This window comes from Salmo salar, chromosome ssa06, assembly GCF_905237065.1.
Source record: "Salmo salar chromosome ssa06, Ssal_v3.1, whole genome shotgun sequence".
In the NCBI taxonomy this organism is placed as follows: Eukaryota; Metazoa; Chordata; class Actinopteri; order Salmoniformes; family Salmonidae; genus Salmo; species Salmo salar.
The window spans coordinates 4,563,131-4,574,715 of NC_059447.1; the positions used below are offsets into that span (position 1 = coordinate 4,563,131).

The following is an 11,585-nucleotide window of genomic DNA, read 5'->3' on the forward strand; positions in this document are numbered from 1 at the left end:
TGTCTCTCTCTCTCTCTGTGTATGTCCATTCTGATGCCCTTCATCACCATAACTCTGCACATACTCACTACAGAGGAACCCACTGGACACATGGCATATGTCCCAAATGGCCCCTTAATCCCTATGCAGTGCACTACTTTTGACCAGAACCCCATAGGCCCGTAGTGTACAGGGTGTAATTTGGGAAGTACACATTGTCATCTACAGAGTTCAACTGCTGTCGGAGGAAAAATACAACTTTCCCTTTAAACACGTTCGGTCTTTTCCGGGAGGTTCCGCCGGGATTCGACACTGCCTCCCCTCCGCTACTGCAGCCTGGTCGCGAGGAGCTGTACCAATTCACTTATTATTAGCGATATCAGAAATTATAAACAATTTGCCATTTTCAACGCAGGGAAAAGTAAGTCGTTGGATACCACCACCCTCTGCAAAATGCAGGCCATCAAATGCGTCGTGGTGGGCGATGGGTAAGACCTTTTGTGTGTGTTTAGGCTGAAAATGTGTCCTTTTTCGAGTCTGTGAGGGCAATTGTTGCAGCTGGGGCTATAGCGGGTTGAATGGGTCGGCTTTCAGTTCGCTAGAATCCGCTCTCTCATCAGTGCGTGAGCGTCAAATGAATGTTGAGCAATTACATTTTTATTTTGTTAGCCTACTTTGTGATTTCATGTTATCAATGTATTTGCCAAATTTTCCGCCAGGTTTTGCACAATACATTATAAATTCGGGTGTGAAATATTCTGTCTGAAATTGAACTAAAGCTATTTGAAGGTTTCATTGAAATATAAAAACAATAACTAACTAAAGCTTCTCGGATTAACAACATTTGGAAACCCATATTTGTCTTTTTTTTTTTAGCAAAATTGTGAAATATACATGAATATGTGCATAGTTGCAGAAATGTCGCTGGGGGGTCTTGGCTGAGACTCATTAAACGATGTAATGCTTTCACACCTACACAGCCAGCTTCTACGGAGGCACGGGCTACCGATGGGCATGGGCACCTATGCAATATACCGGGTTTATATAGCCTTTCTACCATAGACATCTTTGAAAGACAGGTTTATTTGACTTCTGCTACATTGTGATGCGGTGCGGATGCGGCGTAGATCTTGGGTAGTGTGTGGAAGTAGGGTGCACTGGACTGCATAGCATAGCTAAACAGGGGTGTGGGGGGCCCTGTCTAGGATTTTTTTAGGGGATGGGCAACACACACACACATGCGCAATATTGTACAACTAACCTTGTGGGGACACGTAATTCAGTCCCATTGAAAGTCCTATTTTCCCTAAACCCAAATCTATCCCTAGTCCAGGTCTAAAAGGCTCCTTAACCTCTTAAAGCATTGTTGGTTAAGGGCTTGTAAGTAAGCATTTCACCTGTTGTATTCGGCACATGTGACAAATACAATTTGATTTGATTTGAGCTCCTAACCCTAAATCTAATTCTAACCCTAAATCCCCTAGAAATAGCATTTGACCTTGTGGGGACCAACAAAATGTCCCCAGTTGATCAAATTTTTGTTCATTTACTATTCTTGTAGGGTCTTCTGGTCTTCAAGTACAGTTGAACATGTCCACAAACACACACACACACACACAGGTAATGATGTGAAGTGGCGTCTTTATTTCACCTTTATTTAACCAGGCAAGTCAATTAAGAACTAATTCTTATTTACAATGACGGCCTACCAAAAGGCAAAAGGCCTGCAGGGACGGGGGCTGGGATTAAAAATAACAAATAAATAAAACATAAATATAGGACAAAACACACATCACAACAAGAGAGACAACACACCACTACATGAAGAGAGACCTAAGACAACAACATAGCAAGGCAGCTGTGGTCTGCCAATGTGCCCCCTAGCCAGAAGGCTATGTAGGACAGTGTCTGTGTTCACACACTGCCAAACAACCATACACAGCCTTTAGCCTTTATTTATTGATTTGATTACTCTCTCTATCCCTCTCTCTCCCTATATCTCTCCCTCATATATATATATATATATCTCTCTCTCTCTCTCTCTATTTCTCTCTCTCTATCCCTCTCTCTCTATATATATATATATATATATATATATCTCTATATATATATATCTCTCTCTATCTCTCTCTCTCTATCCCTCGATCTCTCTCTCTCTTCTCTCTCTCTCTACCCCTCTCTCTACCCCTATCTCTATATATCTCTCTCTCTCAATTCATTTTTCAGTTTAAAGGGTTTTATTGGCATGGGAAACACATGTTAACATTGCCAAAGCAAGTGAAATAGATAATAAACAAAAGTAAAATAAACAAACATTGCATTCTTTCTCTCTCAGAGCGGTGGGAAAGACATGTCTTCTCATCAGCTATACCACCAATGCCTTCCCTGGAGAATACATCCCCACAGTGTGAGTATCATAGCATGAATCTTCACTACAATAATGGTGTGTGTGTGTGTGTGTGTGTGTGTGTGTGTGTGTGTGTGTGTGTGTGTGTGTGTGTGTGTGTGTGTGTGTGTGTGTGTGTGTGTGTGTGTGTGTGTGTGTGTGTGTGTGTGTGTGCGTGCGTGTGCGTGCGTGCATGCATGCCTGTTTTTGTGTATATGCATGCCTGTGTGTGTGCGTGCGTGCGTGTGTGTGTGCGTGCATGCCAGTTTGTGTGTGTGTGTGTGTGCGTGCGTGCGTGCATGCGTGCGTGTGTGTATGTGTGCACTTCTCTGAACATCATCCTGTCCTCCTCAGGTTTGACAACTACTCTGCCAATGTGATGGTAGATGGGAAACCAGTGAATCTGGGACTGTGGGATACTGCAGGACAGGAGGACTACGACAGGCTCAGACCACTGTCCTATCCACAGACGGTAACTCACTCACTCACTCACTCACTCACTCAGTCACTCACTCACTCACATCTCTCATTCATTATCACTCATACACATTCCACATCCTCCATCTTGTGTCTTCCTGGTTCTGCTTAACTCATTCTCCACACAGTTTCCTGTTATTCCACTGTTTTCCTCATTATCTCGCCAGTGGCGGCTCCGTCAGACACACAGCTTCCTGCCTGCCTGGCTACTGCTTCAGAGAAAATTATTAGGGGGGCTATTTTAACGTTCCACCCATCCCAGCCAGAGAGGAGAATAGTCATATTCTCACACAAATTATCAAGGAACCTACCAGGTACAACCCTAAATCCGTAACCATAGGCACCCTCATAGATATCATCCTGACCAACTTGCCCTCTAAATACACCTTTGCTGTCTTCAACCAGGATCTCAGCGATCACTGCCTCATTGCCTGTGTCCGTAATGGGTCCGCGGTCAAACGACCACCCCTCATCACTGTCAAACGCTCCCTAAAACACTTTAGCGAGCAGGCCTTTCTAATCGACCTGGCCCAGGTATCTTGGAAGGATATCGACCTCATCCCGTCAGTAGAGGATGCCTGGTTGCTCTTTAAAAGTGCTTTCCTCACCATCTTAAATAAGTATGCGCCATTCAAAAAATGTAGAACTAAGAACAGATATAGCCCTTGGTTCACCCCAGACTTGACTGCCCTTGTCCAGCACAAAAACATCCTGTGGCGTACTGCATCGAATAGCCCCCGCGATATGCAACATTTCAGGGAAGTCAGGAACCAATATACACAGGCAGTTAGGAAAGCTAAGGCTAGCTTTTTCAAATAGAAATTTGCATCCTGTAGCACAAATTCCAAAAAGTTTTGGGACACTGTAAAGTCCATGGAGAATAAGAGCACCTCCTTCCAGCTGCCCACTGCACTGAGGATAGGAAACACTGTCACCACCGATAAATCCATGATAATTGAGAATTTCAATAAGCATTTTCTACGGCAGGCCATGCTTTCCACCTGGCTATCCCTACCCCGGTCAACTGCCCTGCACCCCCCACAGCAACTCGCCCAAGCCTCCCCCATTTCTCCTTCACCAAAATCCAGACAGCTGATGTTCTGAAAGAGCTGCAAAATCTGGATCCCTACAAATCAGCTGGGCTAGACAATCTGGACCCTCTCTTTCTAAAATGATACGCTGAAATTGTTGCAACCCCTATTACTAGCCTGTTCAACCTCTCTTTCGTATAGTCTGAGATCCCCAAAGATTGGAAAGCTGCCGCGGTCATCTCCCTCTTCAAATGGGGATGATCCTGCCCTGCCTTTCTAAAATCTTCGAAAGCCAAGTCAACAAACAGATCACCGACCATTTCGAATCCCACCGTACCTTCTCCACTATGCAACTGGTTTCCAAGCTGGTCATGGGTGCACCTCAGCCACGCTCAAGGTCCTAAACGATATCATAACCACCATCGATAAAAAACAGTACTGTGCAGCCGTCTTCATCGACCTGGCCAATGCTTTCGACTCTGTCAATCACCGCATTCTTATTGGCAGACTCAATAGCCTAGGTTTCTCAAATGACTGCCTCGCCTGGTTCACCAACTACTTTTCAAAATCAGTTCAGTGTGTCAAATCGGAGGGCCTGTTGTCCGGACCTCTGGCAGTCTCTATGGGGGCGCCACAGGGTTCAATTCTCGGGCCGACTCTTTTGTCTGTATATATCAATGATGTTGCTCTTGCTGCTGGTGACTTTCTAAACCACCTCTACGCAGACGACACCATTCTGTATACATCTTCTTAAGACACTGTGTTAACAAACCTCCAAATGAGCTTCAATGTCATACAACATTCCTTCCGTGGCCTCCAACTGCTTTTAAATGCTAGTAAAACTAAATGCATGCTCTTCAACCGAATGCTGCCCACACCCGCCCGCCCGACTAGCATCACTACTCTGGACGGTTCTGACTTAGAATATGTGGACAACTACAAATACCAAATACCTTCTTTTTTTGTTGCTCTTTTGCACCAGTATCTCTACTTGCACATCATCATCTGCACATCTATCACCAGTGTTAATGCTAAATTGTAATTATTTTGCCTCTATGGCCTATTTATTGCCTTACCTCCCTAATCTTACTACATTTGCCCACACTGTACATAGATTTTTCTATTGTGTTATTGACTGTACGTTTGTTTATTCCATGTGTAACTCTGTTGTTTTTTGTTGCACTGCTTTGCTTTGCTTTATCTTGGCCAGGTCGCAGTTGTAAATGAGAACTTGTTCTCAACTGGCCTACCTGGTTAAATAAAGCTGAACTAAAATATATATAATAGTCAGACCAGTGACAGGCCAACCACCAGGATTACTGAGTGGTGTTGTTATAACACATTAATACATCCTGTCTGCCTCAGTAATACATCCTGTCTGCCTCAGTAATACATCCTGTCTGCCTCATTAATACATCCTGTCTGCCTCATCAATACATCCTATCTGCCTCATTAATACATCCTGTCTGCCTCAGTAATACATCCTGTCTGCCTCATTAATACATCCTGTCTGCCTCATTAATACATCCTGTCTGCCTCATTAATACATCCTGTCTCCCTCAGTAATACATCCTGTCTGCCTCAGTAATACATCATGTCTGCCTCAGTAATACATCATGTCTGCCTCATTAATACATCCTGTCTGCCTCATCAATACATCCTGTCTGCCTCATTAATACATCCTGTCTGCCTCAGTAATACATCCTGTCTGCCTCAGTAATACATCCTGTCTGCCTCCCTGTCCAGAGGAACCCCTGCACACACACACTCGAACACACACACACTGGTGTTGCATTCCGAGGCCCCAGCTCCAGACTCCTCCAGCCCCTCTGTAAGGTTACCGTACCTGCTCTGAATACCAACACATCCTTTAGTCTCTCCAGCTGCTGTCCTTTTCTATACAGAATGTATAGAGTCACTGAGTCACAGAAATCACAGTCCAACATTTGTTTTCATGCAGTGTTTCTTGTTTAATTAGCCTGTTTAATACACTGTCTGTTTTCTGTGTATTGTCCGAACAGGACGTGTTCCTGACATGTTTCTCTCTGGTGAGCCCTGCCTCCTTTGAGAACGTCAGAGCTAAGGTGAGTGTCTTTATCACCCTGCTAAATAACAGTAATGGTAATATCACTAATATTGTCAGCACCACATTGTACAGTGTTACATTGTGTTCATTCATGTTGCTGTTTGGGCTGATGGCCCAACTCCACAACCTCTTTATGTAGGCTGACCTTTTAAGACCTTATAACCCTTTGACCTTAATGATCTTAACAGTGGAACTTCCGGGTACCACTGTTCAAGGTCACATAGAGCTCAGAGGTCAAGGGTTCATTTTTATTACATTTTAAAAATTAAACTAGGCAAGTCAGTTAAGAACATATTCTTATTTACAATTACGGTCTAAGGCACTGCATCTCAGTGCTAGAGGCGTCACGACAGACACCCTGGTTCAAATCCAGGCTGTATCTCAACTGGACATGATTGGGAGTACCATAGTGCAGCGTACAATTGGCCCAGTATCGTCTGGGTTTGGACGGGGTAGGCCGTCATTGTAAATAAGATTTTTTTCTTGCCTAGTTAAATAAAGGTTAAAATTAAATTAAAATGAACCCTTGACCTTTGACCTCTATGTGACCTTGAACAGTGGTACCCGGAAGTGCGTCACCACTGCCCCAACACCCCCATCATCCTGGTGGGAACGAAGCTGGACCTGAGGGACGACAAGGACACTATTGAGAGGCTGAGGGACAAGAAGTTGTCCCCAATCACCTACCCTCAGGGCCTGGCCATGGCACGGGAGATAGGTGGGTGTCTGTGGAGGGGGGGGTTTGGTTTGAGAAAGAGTGTGAGGATGTAGTGTGTCTGAATGTGTTTCTGACAGCTTCTTTGAGCTCAAGTGTTCACCTGTGTCTGAACTCACCTATTTTGAGTCCAAGTTTCTGACTGACCAATTGGATGTGTGTCAGTCCTCATCCCCTTCTCTGATTGGCTGTCTCCTGTCCCCTACAGGTGCGGTGAAGTACCTGGAGTGCTCAGCCCTGACCCAGAGGGGGCTGAAGACCGTTTTTGACGAGGCCATCCGGGCCGTCCTGTGCCCGCCGCCAATCAAAAAGAGGCGCAAGAAGTGCACCCTCTTCTGAGAGAGTTGGGGCGAGGAGGAGGGGGTCTGCAAGAAATAAAAACTGAATCTACTGTTTTACAGAAAGTGTTGCTAATCTATCGCTGTCAGTGTCTCAAATACTACCCTAGTCCCCCTTTAACACTGGCCAAATGTAGTGCACTATGTAGGGAATGGGGTTGTTGTTTGTAAGGGAGCGGTAGTGCACTATGTAGGGAATAGGGTTGTTGTTTGTAAGGGAGTAGTAGTGCACTATGTAGGGAATAGGGTTGTTGTTTGTAAGGGAGCAGTAGTGCACTATGTAGGGAATAGGGTTGTTGTTTGTAAGGGAGTAGTAGTGCACTATGTAGGGAATAGGGTTGTTGTTTGTAAGGGAGTAGTAGTGCACTATGTAGGGAATAGGGTTGTTGTTTGTAAGGGAGTAGTAGTGCACTATGTAGGTTGTTGACACAGTAGTGGGTAGAACTTGAAAGGGTGCGTCCCAAATTGCAACTGATTCCTTAAATAGTGCACTTCTTTTGACCAGGACCCACATAGGGAATAGGGTGCAGTACTTTTTACCAGGGCCCACATAGGGAATAGGGTGCCATTTGGGAAACAGACTAAGGCACAATTAATTGAACTCCTCTTTAGGACTTTTGCATCCATTCTGTGTGACCTATGCCTTAAATCAACTGGGTAAATGGAATGGGTCAGTGTCTCAGAGAGAGAGGTCATTCTGGGTAAATGGAATGGGTCAATGTCTCAGAGAGAGAGAGTCATTCTGGGTAAATGGAATGGGTCAGTGTCTCAGAGAGAGAGAGAGGTCATTCTGGGTAAATGGAACGGGTCAGTGTCTCAGAGAGAGGTCATTCTGGGTAAATGGAACGGGTCAGTGTCTCAGAGAGAGAGAGAGGTCATTCTGGGTAAATGGAACGGGTCAGTGTCTCAGAGAGAGGTCATTCTGGGTAAATGGAATGGGTCAGTGTCTCAGAGAGAGAGGTCATTCTGGGTAAATGGAATGGGTCAGTGTCTCAGAGAGAGGCCATTCTGGGTAAATGGAATGGGTCAGTGTCTCAGAGAGAGGCCATTCTGGGTAAATGGAACGGGTCAGTGTCTCAGAGAGAGGCCATTCTGGGTAAATGGAACAGGTCAGTGTCTCAGAGAGAGAGGTCATTCTGGGTATATAGAATGGGTCAGTGTCTCAGAGAGAGAGGTCATTCTGCGTAAATGGAACGGGTCAGTGTCTCAGAGAGAGAGGTCATTCTGGGTAAATGGAATGGGTCAGTGTCTCAGAGAGAGGTCATTCTGGGTAAATGGAACGGGTCAGTGTCTCAGAGAGAGAGGTCATTCTGGGTAAATGGAACGGGTCAGTGTCTCAGAGAGAGGTCATTCTGGGTAAATGGAATGGGTCAGTGTCTCAGAGAGAGGTCATTCTGGGTAAATGGAACGGGTCAGTGTCTCAGAGAGAGGTCATTCTGGGTAAATGGAATGGGTCAGTGTCTCAGAGAGAGAGGTCATTCTGGGTAAATTGAACAGGTCAGTGTCTCAGAGAGAGAGGTCATTCTGGGTAAATTGAACGGGTCAGTGTCTCAGAGAGAGAGGCCATTCTGGGTAAATTGAACAGGTCAGTGTCTCAGAGAGAGGCCATTCTGGGTAAATTGAACAGGTCAGTGTCTCAGAGAGAGAGGTCATTCTAGAGATGGAGTTGGAGGAACAACCACAATGGGTTGTAAATCTGATACTGTCCTGATTAACTCAACTTCTTTCCTTTATAAGACAAAATACAGAACTCACACAGACACACACAGGTGTTTATGTCTATAACCCTGCAGTACTGTAGGACCAGGTGATTGGTTTATGTCTATAACCAGTACAGTACTGTAGTACCAGGTGATTGGTTTATGTCTATAACCAGTACAGTACTGTAGTACCAGGTGATTGGTTTATGTCTATAACCCGTACAGTACTGTAGGACCAGGTGATTGGTTTATGTCTATAACCAGTACAGTACTGTAGTACCAGGTGATTGGTTTATGTCTATAACCAGTACAGTACTGTAGTACCAGGTGATTGGTTTATGTCTGTAACCAGTACAGTACTGTAGTACCAGGTGATTGGTTTATGTCTATAACCAGTACAGTACTGTAGTACCAGGTGATTGGTTTATGTCTATAACCAGTACAGTACTGTAGTACCAGGTGATTGGTTTATGTCTATAACCAGTACAGTACTGTAGGACCAGGTGATTGGTTTATGTCTGTAACCAGTACAGTACTGTAGGACCAGGTGATTGGTTTATGTCTATAACCAGTACAGTACTGTAGGACCAGGTGATTGGTTTATGTCTATAACCAGTACAGTACTGTAGTACCAGGTGATTGGTTTATGTGCGATAAGACCAGGTGATTGGTTTATGTCTATAACCAGTACAGTACTGTAGTACCAGGTGATTGGTTTATGTCTATAACCAGTACAGTACTGTAGTACCAGGTGATTGGTTTATGTCTATAACCCTGCAGTACTGTAGTACCAGGTGATTGGTTTATGTCTATAACCAGTACAGTACTGTAGGACCAGGTGATTGGTTTATGTCTATAACCAGTACAGTACTGTAGGACCAGGTGATTGGTTTATGTCTATAACCAGTACAGTACTGTAGGACCAGGTGATTGGTTTATGTCTATAACCAGTACAGTACTGTAGGACCAGGTGATTGGTTTATGTCTATAACCAGTACAGTACTGTAGTACCAGGTGATTGGTTTATGTCTGTAACCCTGCAGTACAGTACTGTAGGACCAGGCGATTTTACTGGCCAGTTCAGGTCACATGGTCAGGAACAACTCTTACCTATAACAACTGGCCTCTGTGGCCAATGTGGCAGAAGATGAATCCTCAAGAAATGGGCCCAAAACAAATGTGATTTGTTTCCTTAAAACGTGTTATTTTTATTGATTTTGTATTTATTTATCGTTTTTTCATGTCCTGCCAGTGCAAACCAAAACGTAGTCATTGATAAAAGCTCTCTGACATCTAGAAATCAAATCAAACTTTGTCACATGCGTCGAATACAACATGTGGACCTTACCGTGAAACGCTTACTGACAAGCCTTTAATCAACAGTGCAGTTCAGGAAGATATTTACCAATGCCCCTCTGTTAACGTTAATGTGTCTACGGACAGGAACTCTCCTACAGTCGGGACCAGGGCCCGTATTCACAAAGCCTCTCGGAGTAGGTGTGCTGATCTACGATCAGTTCTCCCTTGGCCCATATAATCTTATTCATTATAATGTAAAAGACTAAACTGATTCAAGATCAGTACTCTTTATCTCTGAGACTCTTGAGACATACAGGTCCCAGGAAGGTATCTTCCAGCCGGGATGCCAGTTGGTACAGAACAACGAGACCTTGTTATTTTCTTTGTTCCCTGCCTGCTTGGCAGTTATTCAGCGTCAGTTTAACCGCTCCATTTGAAACCCACTAAAGGGAAATAGGTTGTCAATGTGCCAATAGTGAACACTGTTTTGTGGAACTAGCATGTGAAATCGTGATGAGCTCTCTCTCTCTCGCTGCAGAACCCAGACTACTTAAGTATGGGTGTGTCTCCAATGGCGACCCTATTACCTATATATGTCTCTATGTGCCCTGGTCCAAAGTAGTGCACTATATAGGATATAGGTTGCCATTTGGGATACATCCTATCTCCTGTAAAGGCTCCCAAGAGGACATGCAGTCTTAATATGTTTTTTGCCTGTATTTTTTACTCTCTCTGTGTGTGTGTGTGTGTGTGTGTGTGTGTGTGTGTGTGTGTGTGTGTGTGTGTGTGTGTGTGTGTGTGTGTGTGTGTGTGTGTGTGTGTGTGTGTGTGTGTGTGTGTGTGTGTGTGTGTGTGTGTGTGTGAGAGAGAGTGTATATATTTTTTAATTATCCCCCATCATGCTTCTGTGATTGTCTGAACTTTGATTAAGGAACAACTCTAAACAACAAAGATCAAGCATTTAAACACAAAAGGAACTGTCTGTTTTTAATACCTGCTATAATGTTTGCCAAAATTAACATCTTCATTAAACAGGGATTTTAAAAGGTATTAATAAATAAACATATTTGAAAGTATCAAACACTGTAGCTCTGTTTTTCTTTGTTGTGATGTTGATGGTCATGATGATGAAGATGAAGATGTGTTAATGTAATCATCTGGTGTTGCAGTATTGGTTCTGGTTTTCACTCAACAGTACTGTATTGCATTGTAGCAACCTAAATATATTTTAGATTACAGTAACCTCCCCCTGCTGGTAAATGATGGTAGTAAAAATATATGTGAAATATTAAACATTTACCAAATAATATCTAATGTACATATTTTCTTTTACATATGACCCAGTGATGCCTTTCTATGCTATTTGGTTACAATAAAAGTGCTTCCTATGACACAGCTTTATGTTCAAACACTAGTTTTTGGATACTGTATACAGTAATGTGTTATTATTTTATTTAACCATGGACATTTTTTAAAACCAAAATATCACTTAAATATAGACAAACATGAATCATTGTTAATTAATAGACGTTTTTCATAAATCATAAATATATATATTATTTTGAAATGTTACA

The 11,585-nt window shown here is 43.5% G+C and overlaps 1 protein-coding gene across 1 annotated transcript; it reads left to right on the forward strand.

The window, feature by feature from the left end:
• The first annotated feature begins 273 nt into the window (after positions 1-273).
• Positions 274-11,087, forward strand: LOC106606203 (ras-related C3 botulinum toxin substrate 3). The gene is made up of 7 exons (XM_045719603.1): positions 274-467; positions 2,315-2,386; positions 2,720-2,837; positions 5,895-5,957; positions 6,518-6,677; positions 6,883-8,819; positions 8,952-11,087. Exons 1-6 carry the CDS (start codon positions 433-435, stop codon positions 7,011-7,013), a joined length of 579 nt encoding a protein of 192 aa, XP_045575559.1. The 5' UTR covers positions 274-432; the 3' UTR covers positions 7,014-8,819; positions 8,952-11,087.
• The last annotated feature ends 498 nt before the right edge of the window (positions 11,088-11,585 follow it).

Excerpts from the sequence above, each read along its gene's own strand:
- LOC106606203 (XM_045719603.1), top strand. The coding sequence starts at position 433 with ATGCAGGCCATCAAATGCGTCGTGGTGGGCGATGG. Across the intron at positions 2,387-2,719 it reads GGAGAATACATCCCCACAGT|GTTTGACAACTACTCTGCCA; the intron begins GTGAGTATCATA and ends TGTCCTCCTCAG. Across the intron at positions 5,958-6,517 it reads TTGAGAACGTCAGAGCTAAG|TGGTACCCGGAAGTGCGTCA; the intron begins GTGAGTGTCTTT and ends GACCTTGAACAG.